General features: G+C 48.6%; 2 protein-coding genes across 2 annotated transcripts in view; both read left to right on the top strand.

Annotated features, from left to right (window-relative positions):
* Positions 1–15,531, top strand: part of LOC146009536 (uncharacterized) — a 783,885-nt gene that overhangs the window by 132,604 nt on the left and 635,750 nt on the right.
* LOC146010047 (uncharacterized) overlaps positions 1–15,531 on the top strand; it is a 33,308-nt gene that overhangs the window by 4,944 nt on the left and 12,833 nt on the right. Inside the window, exons 3-6 of the mRNA XM_083150887.1 lie at positions 3,718–3,894; positions 4,468–4,591; positions 12,337–12,434; positions 12,596–12,704. Coding sequence (XP_083007013.1) covers positions 3,718–3,894; positions 4,468–4,591; positions 12,337–12,434; positions 12,596–12,704 — 508 coding nt within the window. The remainder of the gene's footprint in view (positions 1–3,717; positions 3,895–4,467; positions 4,592–12,336; positions 12,435–12,595; positions 12,705–15,531) is intronic.

A 15,531-nucleotide genomic window follows, 5' to 3' on the forward strand; every position in this document is an offset into this window, starting at 1 on the left:
TGGGAAGGTGAGAGGATCTGGGAGCGTCACTGTGACATCACTTCTATCTATAGTGATAATACAGGGACGTGGCCGGGGAGGTGAGGGGATCTGGGAGTGTCACTGTGACATCACTTATATCTGTAGTAATAATACAGGGACGTGACTGGGGATGTGAGGGGATCTGGGAGTGTCACTGTGACGTCACTTCTATCTATAGTAATAATACAGGGATGTGACCGGGGAGGTGAGGGGATCCGGGAGTGTCACTGTGACATCACTTATATCTATAGTGATAATACAGGGACGTGACTGGGGATGTGAGGGGATCTGGGAGTGTCACTGTGACGTCACTTATATCTATAGTAATAATACAGGTACATGAATGGGGAGGTGAGGGGATCTGGGAGCATCACTGTGACATCACTTATATCTATAGTAATAATACAGGGATGTGACTGGGGAGGTGAGGGGATCTTGGAGCGTCACTGTGACGTCACTTCTATCTATAGTAATAATACAGGGACGTGACTGGGGAGGTGAGGGGATCTGGGAGCGTCACTGTGATGTCACTTATATCTATAGTAATAATACAGGGAGGTGAGGGGATCTGGGAGCGTCACTGTGACATCACTTATATCTTTAGTAATAATACAGGGACGTGACTGGGGAGCTGAGGGGATCTGGGAGCGTCACTGTGACATCACTTATATCTTTAGTAATAATACAGGGACGTGACTGGGGAGGTGAGGGGATCTGGGAGCGTCACAGTGACGTCACTTATATCTATAGTAATAATACAGGGACCTGACTGGGGAGGTGAGGGGATCTGGGAGCGTCACTGTGACGTCACTTATATCTATAGTAATAATACAGGGACCTGACTGGGGAGGTGAGGGGATCTGGGAGTGTCACTGTGACGTCACTTATATCTATAGTAATAATACAGGGACGTGACTGGGGAGGTGAGGGGATCTGGGAGCGTCACTGTGACATCACTTATATCTATAGTAATATTACAGGGTTGTGACTGGGGATGTGAGGGGATCTGGGAGCGTCACTGTGACATCACTTATATCTATAGTAATAATACAGGGACGTGACTTGGGAGGTGAGGGGATCTGGGAGCGTCACTGTGACATCACTTATATCTATAGTAATAATACAGGGATGTGACTGGGGAGGTGAGGGGATCTGGGAGTGTCACTGTGACATCACTTATATCTATAGTAATAATACAGGGATGTGACTGGGGAGGTGAGGGGATCTGGGAGTGTCACTGTGACGTCACTTATATCTATAGTAATAATACAGGGACGTGACTGGGGAGGTGAGGGGATCTGGGAGTGTCACTGTGACGTCACTTATATCTATAGTAATAATACAGGGATGTGACTGGGGAGGTGAGGGGATCTGGGAGTGTCACTGTGACATCACTTATATCTATATTAATAATACAGGGATGTGACTGGGGAGGTGAGGGGATCAGGGAGTGTCACTGTGACATCACTTATATCTATAGTAATAATACAGGGACGTGACTGGGGAGGTGAGGGGATCTGGGAGTGTCACTGTGACATTACTTATATCTATAGTAATAATACAGGGACGTGACTGGGGAGGTGAGGGGATCTGGGAGTGTCACTGTGACATCACTTATATCTATAGTAATAATACAGGGACGTGACTGGGGAGGTGAGGGGATCTGGGAGTGTCACTGTGACGTCACTTATATCTATAGTAATAATACAGGGACGTGACTGGGGAGGTGAGGGGATCTGGGAGTGTCACTGTGACATCACTTATATCTATAGTAATAATACAGGGACGTGACTGGGGAGGTGAGGGGATCTGGGAGTGTCACTGTGACGTCACTTATATCTATAGTAATAATACAGGGACGTGACTGGGGAGGTGAGGGGATCTGGGAGTGTCACTGTGACATCACTTATATCTATAGTAATAATACAGGGACGTGACTGGGGAGGTGAGGGGATCTGGGAGTGTCACTGTGACGTCACTTATATCTATAGTAATAATACAGGGACGTGACTGGGGAGGTGAGGGGATCTGGGAGTGTCACTGTGACATCACTTATATCTATAGTAATAATACAGGGACGTGACTGGGGAGGTGAGGGGATCTGGGAGCGTCACTGTGACGTCACTTATATCTATAGTAATAATACAGGGACGTGACTGGGGAGGTGAGGGGATCTGGGAGTGTCACTGTGATGTCACTTATATCTATAGTAATAATACAGGGACGTGACTGGGGAGGTGAGGGGATCTGGGAGCGTCACTGTGACGTCACTTATATCTGGGTTGGGATCATTTGGTCTATTGCATTATGGTCGATAGTCATTAGGTCGAATCCATTAGGTCGACATGCTAAAAGGTCGACATGACTCTAGGTCGACATGGGAAAAGGTCGACATGATTCTAGGTCGAAAGGTCATTAGTTCGACAGGTCATTAGTTCGACAAGGTCATTAGTTCGACATTGTCTATGTCGACATTCACAAGGTCGACATGGGGTTTTTTACTGTTTTTTTACCTGAATGTCAACACAGTCGACATGGACACAGTTTAAAGTGCACTGCATCCCCTCGCAAAGCTCGCTGCGCTCGCTATGCGTCGGGCACGGTGCCTCGCTACGCTCGGCACACTATTTTATTCTCCCACCACGCCCTAGTGGATGGTAGGGCATGAAATACCGCCTGTCGGCACATGTTGGCTCAAAAAACAGTGAAAAACTCCATGTCGACCTTGTGAATGTCGACATAGACAATGTCGAACTAATGACCTTGTCGAACTAATGACCTTTCGACCTAGAATCATGTCGACCTTTTCCCATGTCGACCTAGAGTCATGTCGACCTTTTAGCATGTCGACCTAATGGATTCAACCTAATGACTGTCGACCATAATGCAGTAGACCAAATGACCGCATCCCTTATATCTATAGTAATAATACAGGGACGTGACTGGGGAGGTGAGGGGATCTGGGAGCATCACAGTGACATCACTTATATCTATAGTAATAATACAGGGACCTGACTGGGGAGGTGAGGGGATCTGGGAGTGTCACTGTGATATCACTTATATCTATAGTAATAATACAGGGACGTGACTGGGGAGGTGAGGGGATCTGGGAGCATCACAGTGACATCACTTATATCTATAGTAATAATACAGGGACGTGACTGGGGAGGTGAGGGGCTCTGGGAGCGTCACTATGACATCACTTATATCTATAGTAATAATACAGGGACGTGACTGGGGAGGTGAGGAGATCTGGGAGTGTCACTGTGACGTCACTTATATCTATAGTAGTAATACAGAGACGTGACTGGGGAGGTGAGGGGATCTGGGAGCGTCACTGTGACATCACTTATATCTATAGTAATAATACAGGGACATGACTGGGGAGGTGAGGGGGATCTGGGATCGTCACTGTGACCTCACTTATATCTATAGTAATAATACAGGGACATGACTGGGGAGGTGAGGGGATCTGGGAGCGTCACAGTGACATCACTTATATGTATAGTAATAATACAGGGACCTGACTGGGGAGGTGAGGGGATCTGGGAGCGTCACAGTGACATCACTTATATGTATAGTAATAATACAGGGACCTGACTGGGGAGGTGAGGGGATCTGGGAGCATCACAGTGATTGGGGAGGTTAGAGAACTAGAATTGTATGCAGTGATAATTAATGTTATTTGTTACACAGGATTACACAGTCGTGAAGTGTGAGACACACACTAGCCAACCCCATGTGACCGGAAGACTGAGCAGGAGCCAGAACCCCATCACGGTGCCTCCATCTCACTCACTTATACATGAGGAACACAATGACCAGAAGATTCTGAAGCTCACCAACAAGATCACCCAGCTGCTGACTGGAGAGGTGACTGCTGGGAATAGGACATTATACAGTAACACCGGGGATGGGACCGGAGAGGTGACTGCTGGGAATGGGGACATTATACAGTAACACTGGGGGATGTGACCAGAGAGATGACTGCTGGGAATGGGACATTATACAGTAACACTGGGGGATGTGACCGGAGAGGTGACTGCTGGGAATGGGATATTATACAGTAACACCGGGGGATGTGACCGGAGAGGTGACTGCTGGGAATGGGACATTATACAGTAACACCGGGGGATGTGACCGGAGAGGTGACTGCTGGGAATGGGACATTATACAATAACACCGGGGGATGTGACCGGAGAGGTGACTGCTGGGAATGGGACATTATACAGTAACACCGGGGGATGTGACCTGAGAGGTGACTGCTGGGAATGGGACATTGTACAGTAACACCGGGGGATGTGACCGGAGCGGTGGCTGCTGGGAATGGGACATTATACAGTAACACGGGGGATGTGACCGGAGAGATGACTGCTGGGAATGGGACATTATACAGTAACATCGGGGGATGTGTCTGGGTGATGACTGTATCATTGTTTGTGTCAGGTTCCTATAAGGTGTCAGGATGTCACTGTCTATCTCTCCATGGAGGAGTGGGAGTATATAGAGGAACACAAGGATCTGTACAAGGACGTAATGATGGAGAATTACTGGCCCCTCACATCACTCGGTAAGAGGAATCCTTCAATTACATAAATACAGATCACCTATTAACCCTGTTAAGTGCCAATAGCTCTGTGAGAGCTGTGCAAAATATCAGCTAAAAATGCCAGCAGTGCTCACATTTGTAATATAAATGCAAAAAAAAAGTTATTTCCTATATAAGGAACATTACAGGGCACTATGATGAATAAAAAGGTTTGCTTGGCTATTTTCACACCTATTTTGACAAACTCATCTGGCACTCAAAGGGTTAAATCTCCTGGTTGTTACATAGGAACAATGCACTCACTGTGTGTTTCCTACAGATGGGCCCAGTAACAGAGATACCCCGGAGAGATGTCCCCGTCCTCTGTATTCCCAGGATAATCACATATATACCATATCCTCAGTCACTGTGTGTCTCCTACAGATGGGCCCAGTAACAGAGATACCCCAGAGAGATGTCCCCATCCTCTGTATTCCCAGGATAATCACATATATACCATGTCCTCAGTCACTGCGTGTTTCCTACAGATGGGCCCAGTAACAGAGATACCCCAGAGAGATGTCCCCGTCCTCTGTATTCCCAGGATAATCACATATATACCATGTCCTCAGTCACTGTGTGTCTCCTACAGATGGGCCCAGTAACAGAGATACCCCAGAGAGATGTCCCCATCCTCTGTATTCCCAGGATAATCACATATATACCATGTCCTCAGTCACTGCGTGTCTCCTACAGATGGGCCCAGTAACAGAGATACCCCAGAGAGATGTCCCCATCCTCTGTATTCCCAGGATAATCACATATATACCATGTCCTCAGTCACTGCGTGTCTCCTACAGGTGGGGCCAGTAACAGAGATACCCCAGAGAGATGTCCCCGTCCTCTGTATTCCCAGGATAATCACATATATACAATGTCCTCAGTCACTGTGTGTCTCCTACAGATGGGCCCAGTAACAGAGATACCCCAGAGAGCTGTCCCCGTCCTCTGTATTCCCAAGATAATCACATATATACCATGTACTCAGTCACTGCGTGTCTCCTACAGAAAGGCCCAATAACAGAGATACCCCAGAGAGATGTCCCCGTCCTCTGTATTCCCAGGATAATCCCATATATACCATGTCCTCAGTCACTGTGTCTCCTACAGATGGGCCCAGTAACAGAGATACCCCAGAGAGATGTCCCCGTCCTCTGTATTCCCAGGATAATCACATATATACCATGTCCTCAGTCACTGTGTGTCTCCTACAGATGGGCCCAGTAACAGAGATACCCCAGAGAGATGTCCCCGTCCTCTGTATTCCCAGGATAATCACATATATACAATGTCCTCAGTCACTGTGTCTCCTACAGATGGGCCCAGTAACAGGAATACCCCAGAGAGATGTCCCCGTCCTCTGTATTCCCAGGATGATCACATATATACCATGTCCTCAGTCACTGTGTGTCTCCTACAGATGGGCCAAGTAACAGAGATACCCCAGAGAGATGTCCCCGTCCTCTGTATTCCCAGGATAGTCACATATATACCATGTACTCAGTCACTGTGTGTCTCCTACAGATGGGCCCAGTAACAGAGATACCCCAGAGAGATGTCCCCACCCTCTGTATTCCCAGGATAATCACATATATACCATGTCCTCAGTCACTGTGTGTCTCCTACAGATGGGCACAGTAACAGAGATACCCCAGAGAGATGTCCCCGTCCTCTGTATTCCCAGGATAATCACATATATACCATGTCCTCAGTCACTGTGTGTATCCTACAGATGGGTCCAGTAACAGAGATACCCCAGAGAGATGTCCCCGTCCTCTGTATTCCCAGGATAATCACATATATACAGTGTCCTCAGTCACTGCATGTCTCCTACAGATGGGCCCAGTAGCAGAGATACCCCAGAGAGATGTCCCCGTCCTCTGTATTCCCAGGATAATCACATATATACCATGTCCTCAGTCACTGTGTGTCTCCTACAGATGGGCCCAGTAACAGAGATACCCCAGAGAGATGTCCCCGTCCTCTGTATTCCCAGGATAATCACATTTCTCTTTCAATGGTCCTGGTGACACAGCTCAACACTGGGATGTAGGAGGGTCCGAAGGAGCCAGGCACCTATCCTAAAGCTTTAGAGGGTAGGCTCCTCCCCTACTGCATCCCTGGACTCTTCAGTTCGTGTTAGGTGCCCACTGGAGTGGGTGCTATTCTAAAGGGCTGCAGGAGCAGCCGAAGAATTAGAGTAGTTAGGGTTTTTTTATTATTTTATTAACTATTACCCTAGCTAGGTAGGCACAGTGTGAGGATTTTCATAGTGAATCCTCACACTGCTAGCGCAGCAGGAGCTGACAGAAGCGCGTCCTGTCAGCTCTCTGTGCACAGGGTAGACTCTGTCTGGTCTCCCTGTGCTGCGCTTACAGCCTCTATTAAGAGGCTGCCTGGGCTCCGGAGTAGCCTGAAACCGGCTCCACATTTAGGTGGGGATCATGGGGGACAGGCGCTCCGTGATGGCGGCGGCCATTTTATGCGGAGCTTACACGCTGAGCTCCTGACTGAGAGGACAGCAGCGCTGTGACAGGCATGTTCCAAGTGGTCCCCATTTGAGGGGGAGATACTGGAACAAGGAAATCCTACCTAAGGAGCGGCTAGCTGGGGGTGGTTGGCGCCAAAAGGTCACGGACCCCGCAGCAGCAGGGACTTTGGTCTCTTCCTTCACTCTGACTTTGGCGCCTTTCAGAACGCTTGCAGCGGAGCTGAGCTGGCTTATTGATCCTGGCAGAGTGACTTGGATTTCCTGGGCATCGCTTCCCCGCAGTTGAAACCTACAGACAGCTAAGTGATTGGGTGCATTGACTTTGTATAAACGCTTGTACAATTGTTTGCACTGTGTATATTGAGATATATATATATACGCTTCACTTGCATCATGTCTGAGCATCAGGCTGTGGTTTTGGGGGAGGGAGTCCTTAGTGCACTGAGCGCGTGCAATGTTTGCACACAAAAGTTTGTCCCTGAGCAGATGGCCAAGGGGGGCTTATGTATTACTTGCGCTGATGTGAGACCCATGGGCAGTGAACACCATAGGGGAGAGCAGAGTGAACCTGCGTGGGCCAGTGCCCTAGGCAGGTCGGTAAACGCTTTGGTGCAGCTTCTGGACAGGCAGAGTGATGTGCTGGTAGAATCACAGAGACCTATGCCATCATCTCAGCAGTCGTCTGGCTCCTTACCTCTTACCCAGGCAGATCCTGCACTTATTCAGGTGATGCAGGATACTGCTAAGGGGATCAACAGATTCAGTGAAATACTGGACAAAATGGATGAGGTTACAGGGACCCCTAAAAGGTCTTATGCTATGCCTAATGTGTTAGAGGAAGAGGAAGGAGAGTATACTGACACACCCTGGGACCAGGGTGATGATTTTGAAGAGACCTCTGCTGCTGGTATAGAGGATCTTATTGTGGCTGTAAAACAGGCGTTAAAACTGTCTGTTGAGGATAAGACCCCTGTTAAGGGTGTTTTTAAGCGACAGCGAAAGGAGGCTGTTACTTTTCCCTCAGATGAGGGGTTACAGGAACTATTGGAAGGGGCTTGGAAAACCCCAGATAAGAGGCTACAGATGCCTAAAAGATTCCTTAGTCTGTACCCCATGCCGGAGTCTCATTCTGAACTCTGGGAAAAGGTGCCTGTTGTGGATGCTTCTGTGGCACGCTTATCAAAAGCTACGGTATTACCTGTACAGGGTGGTGCAGCTTTTAAAGATGCTGTGGATAAAAAGCTAGAGGGAAACCTCAAGGCTATTTTTGAAGGGGTGGGGTTCACCCTGCGTCCCCTTATTGCTTCAGCCTGGGTCTCTAAGGCCATTATAGAGTGGGCTGGTGAGCTATGCACCATGCTGCAGGCTGACCACGGTGCTTTGCTGGTAGCAGAAAAGATTAAGGCCGCTGCAGAATATGCGGTGGAAGCAGAGGAGGAAGCTCTTAAAATGGCTACCAGAGTATCCACAGTCTCCATAAATGCCAGGAGGGTACTCTGGCTTAAGGCCTGGGAAGCGGACAATGAGTCCAAAAAGGCCTTAGAAATGTTAGCTTTCAAGGGAAAGTTACTTTTTGGTTCTGAGCTTGAGGAGATTATAAAACAAGCCACAGGCGGCAAGAGTACGTTTCTGCCGGCCTCCTCAACAAAGCAGTCATCCAGATTTGCTGCTTTTAGGCCGTCCTTTCGGCCCTCCCCTAGAGGTGGTGCGTCCTTTCGGGGACAATCGTTCAGGGGAAAGTTCCAGAACTCCAGGGGCAAATCCCAAAGGTCCAAGTTTGGCTCTTTCAATAAGAAGCCTGCCTCTAAAGGAGAGGAAAAACCCTCCGCATGACTGCCAGGGGATCAGCCCGGCAGGGATAAAGGTGGGGGGGCGTCTTACACACTTCAGAGACGCTTGGGCTTCTCTAGACCAGGATACCTGGGTCTTAGAGATTATTACCCAAGGTTACAAAATCCCTTTCAGAGGGCGGACTCCAAAGAGGTTCATCCCCACACCCATACCAAAGCAGGCGCTCCTGCGCACAGCTCTTATGAGAGCGGCTCATTCCCTTTTGGAAAAAGGGGTGGTAGTCCCGGTTCCCAGGGCAGAGTGGAAGAAAGGATTTTACTCCACGCTGTTCCTGGTGCCCAAACCAGACGGGTCTTTCAGACCAATACTAAATTTGAAGTCCTTAAATGTTCACCTTTGGGTAGACCATTTCAAAATGGAGTCTTTGAGAACTGTACTCCTGAGTCTGGACCAGGGAGAATTTCTGGCGTCCATGGATGTCCAGGACGCATATCTGCACGTTCCCATTCACCCGGAACATCAGATGCTGTTGAGATTTGCCATAGGAGACCTGCATTTACAGTTCCGGGCGTTACCCTTTGGCCTAGCAACCGCGCCAAGGGTATTTACAAAAATAATGTCTGTGATGGCGGCAGTGCTGAGGCTCAGGGGAATCACAGTAATACCCTATTTGGACGATCTCCTGTTCAAAGCAGAATCAGCAACACTGCTTCAAAGTCATTTAAAAGAGGCCATCAGTTTTTTGCAGGCTCACGGCTGGATTTTAAACTTACAAAAATCTCAGTTGGTACCATCACAGAGGATCCAGTTCTTGGGAGTCATACTGGATACCCATCTCCATCGGGTATTCCTCCCGGAGATAAAGGCCAGGGACCTGGTCAATCTAGTTCAGGAGATCCTCAGTGCTCCGAGCTTGTCAGTATGGAGGTGCCTCAAACTCCTGGGGAAAATGGTGGCGTCATTCGAAACGCTTCAATTTGCCAGGTTCCACTCTCGAGTATTCCAATGGAACATTTTGTCAGCCTGGTCAGGAAACACTTTGACCATGAAGACGGAGTTGATAGTGCTGTCCGCAGACACTCGGGACTCCTTGAAATGGTGGACAGAGGTAGATTCCCTTCAGTGGGGTCGGTCATTACAGACCTGGGACTGGTTGATAGTAACTACCGATGCCAGTCTCAGGGGCTGGGGGGCAGTAGCCCTGGATCTCAGGCTGCAGGGCCTGTGGACGGCAGAGGAATCAGCGTTGCCAATCAACATCTTGGAGCTGAGAGCTGTCTGGAAAGTGATTTCCTTGGCGGGAGACAGGTTAAGGAACTCCCCCTTGAGGATTCAGACCGACAATGCCACAGCTGTGGCGTATCTGAATCACCAGGGAGGTACACGCAGCAGATTGGCCATGTGGGAGGTGTCCAGAATCTTTCTATGGGCGGAACAGAATGTTCCTGCAGTATCGGCTATATTCATTCCAGGAGTGGAGAATATAGAAGCAGACTTCCTGAGCAGGGAGGAGCTCAAGGAAGGAGAATGGAGCCTACACCCTCAGGTGTTTCACCAGATCACTGCAATGTGGGGAACTCCGGATTTGGACCTAATGGCATCCAGGTTCAACCATCAGGTGCCCAGGTTCTATGCCAGAACGAGAGATCCGCTAGCAGAGGCAGTGGATGCCATGACTACCCATTGGCAGGGAGATCTTCTTTATGCATTCCCTCCTATTCCGATGTTAGCAAGACTGTTAAAGAGGGTACAGGACCAGAAGGTCCCGGTGATCCTTGTGGCCCCAGATTGGCCAAGGAGGTCTTGGTATTCGAGGCTTCAGAGGTTATCAGTGGATTCATGGCGTCTACCTCTGAGACCAGACCTGTTAAGACAAGGCCCATTCAATCATCTGGATTCCGATCGATTGATTTTGACGGCTTGGTTATTGAAACCGCCATTTTGAAAAAGAAAGGATTTTCTGACGCAGTAGTGCAGACTATGATAAAAGCCAGAAAGGCTGTTTCTTCTGCAAATTATTATAGAGTCTGGAAGACTTATATTAGATGGTGTGAGAGGCAAAAAGCTCACACATCTCACTTCAAATTATCAAAAATGTTGGATTTTTTACAAGATGGATTTTCTTCGGGCCTAAGCCTTCAGTCGTTGAAGGTGCAGATTTCGGCCTTGTCCATCTATTTTCAAAAAAGAATTGCCATTTTACCGGAGATTCAAACTTTTTTACAAGGGGTATCCAAACTGAAACCCCCTTACAAGCAACCAGTAGCACCTTGGGACCTGTCACTGGTTTTGGATTGTCTTCAGAAGGCACCTTTTGAGCCTTTGAGGTCGGCTGACTTTAAGTTTCTCACGTGGAAGTTAGTGTTTTTGTTAGCAGTAGCATCTGCTAAGAGGGTGTCTGAGTTGGGAGCCTTGTCATGCAAATCTCCCTTCTTAATCTTTCACGATGACAGGGCTGTTCTGAGAACAGTGCCGCAATTTTTACCGAAGGTAGTCTCTGCCTTCCATTTAAATCAGGAGATAGTTCTACCTGTGTTTCAACCCCCAGAGGGTTCCAAGAAAAGGGACAAGTTGAAGACTTTGGATGTTGTGCGTGCCTTACGCATATATGTGGACAGAGTGAAGAGTGTTAGAAAGACTGACACTTTATTGGTATTGTATGACGTACATAAAATTGGTTGGCCTGCATCTAAGCAGACCATTGCTAGGTGGTTGCGATCTGTGATAGCTTTTGCATACACCAAAGTGGGTAGGCCTGTACCGGCCAGAATTAATGCGCATACCACCAGGTCAGTTGCTACCTCTTGGGCGGTCCGACATGGGGCCACAGCGGAGCAGGTTTGCAGAGCTGCCACTTGGTCATCTGTTCACACATTTGCCAAATTCTATAGGTTCCATGAGTTCGCGTCGGAGGACGCATCATTCGGGCGAGCAGTGCTGAGAGCTGCAGACCTGAGCGTACCCTCCCAAAGGACCGGCTCTGGAACGTCCCAGTGTTGAGCTGTGTCACCAGGACCATTGAAAGAGAAAAAGGGATTTTTGTAAGAACTTACCGTTCGAATCCCTTTCTCTGATATGGTCCTGGTGACACAGCGATCCCTCCCTTACGCTCAGTAAGTATGCCAGAATTTCATGATGTTCATGTTAAAATGGTTAAAAGTTAACAGTTTCTGTTATAAAATGTGCATATAATATGTGCAGGCGTTTGTACTGAGTTAATGTATTCCAGTGGCTTTGAAAGTTGAACTGAAGAGTCCAGGGATGCAGTAGGGGAGGAGCCTACCCTCTAAAGCTTTAGGATAGGTGCCTGGCTCCTTCGGACCCTCCTACATCCCAGTGTTGAGCTGTGTCACCAGGACCATATCAGAGAAAGGGATTCGAACGGTAAGTTCTTACAAAAATCCCTTTATATACCATGTCCTCAGTCACTGTGTGTCTCCTACAGATGGGCCCAGTAACAGAGATACCCCAGAGAGATGTCCCCGTCCTCTGTATTCCCAGCACTGTACAGAGGAGACTCACAGGACCCCACAGGAGGATGAGGTAGGTGGGATTTAGAATCTCTCCATGTAATAAAGTGACTGTCACTATATGATCTATATGGAAGCTGTGTTTCTTATTCACTGGAATTATTCTACTTTAAAGTAAATTCAATTAAAAAAAGGCATTTCTAAACTTATATTATTGTTTTGTGGGTTACTTAGGGGGAAGATATGGCTGATGGTAAAGAAGAAGACATAGAGGGAGAAGAAAGTCTATCTGTGACTGATGATCAGTGTGAGGAGGAGGAAATCCCTACAGATAACAGCACAGGTCAGTAATAATCTCTTATTACAGAGAGTCACATATTCTCCTTGTTCTGTCACTACAGCGGCCTCTTATCCTGCACCCTCCTCTGTCACTACAGCGGCCTCTTATCCCGCACCCTCCTCTGTCACTACAGCGGCCTCTTATCCTGCACCCTCCTCTGTCACTACAGCGGCCTCTTATCCCGCACCCTCCTCTGTCACTACAGCAGCCTCTTATCCCGCTCCCTCCTCTGTCACTACAGCAGCCTCTTATCCCGCACCCTCCTCTGTCACTACAGCAGCCTCTTATCCCGTACCCTCCTCTGTCACTACAGCGGCCTCTTATCCCGCACCCTCCTCTGTCACTACAGCGGCCTCTTATCCCGCACCCTCCTCTGTCACTACAGCGGCCTCTTATCCCGCACCCTCCTCTGTCACTACAGCGGCACTACTCTGGTGTATCTCATACATCAGGAGCCATCAGCCCCTATTATACTCCTGCTCTCCCCTCACATCATGTCACTGTGTGTTACCAGAGATCTGACCTCTCCTCCCCACACTCTCTGGTGTATCTCATACATCAGGAACCATCAGACCCTATTATACTCCTGCTCTCCCCTCACATCATGTCACTGTGTGTTACCAGCCCAGAGATCTGACCAGTCTCCTCCCCACACTCTCTGGAGTATCTCATACATCAGGAGCCATCAGCCTTTATTATACTCCTGCTCTCCCCCTCACATCATGTCCCTGTGTGTTACCAGCCCAGAGATCTGACCAGTCTCCTCCCCGCACTCTCTGGTGTATCTCATACATCAGGAGCCATCAGCCCCTATTATACTCCTACTCTCCCCCTCACATCATGTCACTGTGTATTACCAGAGATCTGACCAGTCTCCTCCCCACACTCTCTGGTGTATCTCATACATCAGGAGCCATCAGCCCCTATTATACTCCTGCTCTCCCCTCACATCATGTCACTGTGTGTTACTAGCCCAGATATCTGACCAGTCTCCTCCCCACACTCTCTGGTGTATCTCATACATCAGGATCCATCAGCCCCTATTCTACTCCTGCTCTCCCCCTCACATCATGTCACTGTGTGTTACCAGCCCAGAGATCTGACCAGTCTCCTCCCCACACTCTCTGGTGTATCTCATACATCAGGAGCCATCAGCCCCTATTATACTCCTGCTCCCCCCTCACATCATGTCACTGTGTGTTACCAGCCCAGAGATCTGACCAGTCTCCTCCCCACACTCTCTGGTGTATCTCATACATCAGGAGCCATCAGCCCCTATTATACTCCTGCTCTCCCCCTCACATCATGTCACTGTGTGTTACCAGCCCAGAGATCTGACCAGTCTCCTCCCCACACTCTCTGGTGTATCTCATACATCAGGAGCCATCAGCCCCTATTATACTCCTGCTCCCCCCTCACATCATGTCACTGTGTGTTACCAGCCCAGAGATCTGACCAGTCTCCTCCCCACACTCTCTGGTGTATCTCATACATCAGGAGCCATCAGCCCCTATTATTCTCCTGCTCTCCCCTCACATCATGTCACTGTGTGTTACCAGCCCAGAGATCTGACCAGTCTCCTCCCCACACTCTCTGGAGTATCTCATACATCAGAAGCCATCAGCCCCTATTATACTCCTGCTCTCCCCCTCACATCATGTCCCTGTGTGTTACCAGCCCAGAGATCTGACCAGTCTCCTCCCCACACTCTCTGGTGTATCTCATACATCAGGAGCCATCAGCCCCTATTATACTCCTGCTCTCCCCGTCACATCATGTCACTGTGTGTTACCAGCCCAGAGATCTGACCAGTCTCCTCCCCACACTCTCTGGTGTATCTCATACATCAGGAGCCATCAGCCCCTATTATACTCCTGCTCTCCCCCTCACATCATGTCACTGTGTGTTACCAGCCCAGAGGTCTCACCAGTCTCCTCCCTGCACTCTCTGGTGTATCTCATATATCAGGAGCCATCAGCCCCTATTATACTCCTGCTCTCCCCCTAACATCTTATGAAAATATGAACGTGTGGGGGTCCTCTGGGCTAGTATATGCTGCTAGTTTGCCCACACCTGTTGGTCTTAGGGCAGGGAAATTAAAGTACATAAGTGATGAGGGCCCTGCTCCTTACAGCTTCCAGTCTATAGGTGGAGGGGCGGACAGACAGGGGTGACACAGAGCAGAGAGACCGTGATCAAGGAGCGTAGAGAGGTGGTTTAGGAAGAGAGCAGTAAAACTATAGTACAGAAGGAGGGTTCGAGAGCCTGTGTGACACTTTTGGGAGAGGAACAAAAAAGATTGTACCTTTTACAAATGTTACTTCGCACTATGTTGCTTTATTTTGAGTTTCAGTAAAAGTAAAAGTATCCATCCATCAAGCAGTGCAAAAAAGGAAAGTACTGTTTATCTAGAGAGGTGACGGGATAACTATTGGCAGCGCCATTGTAACGCACAGACTTTGTTTTGTTGTATACACTTTTGGGAGAGTCTGAGAAGGGGAGATTTCCCGTGGTGGGGATTGGCTGGATTTGAGACGTGAGACGTTAGACGTAGGAGTTAAGCATCAATCCAAGACCAAGGACTGGCCGGCTCTATGGTTCTTTTGTCAATAATTCGTAAAATTGAGATAGATAAAGGGACTCCAGAGGGTGGGAAGGGGTAGGTGTCATAGGATCGGCAAGAGGAATGTTGACATGGATCTCGTTCGGCACCTCACAAGGTCAGGTGATAGGGCTATTTTACACTCTCCGGCTCATGCCAGGGCGGCGAAACCCCGCACAGCCAGGAAGCCATGCCACACACAGCAGTTTACAATGGTAGGGATGGCCA

Source organism: Crinia signifera, chromosome 6, assembly GCF_055691185.1.
Source record: "Crinia signifera chromosome 6, ASM5569118v1, whole genome shotgun sequence".
In the NCBI taxonomy this organism is placed as follows: Eukaryota; Metazoa; Chordata; class Amphibia; order Anura; family Myobatrachidae; genus Crinia; species Crinia signifera.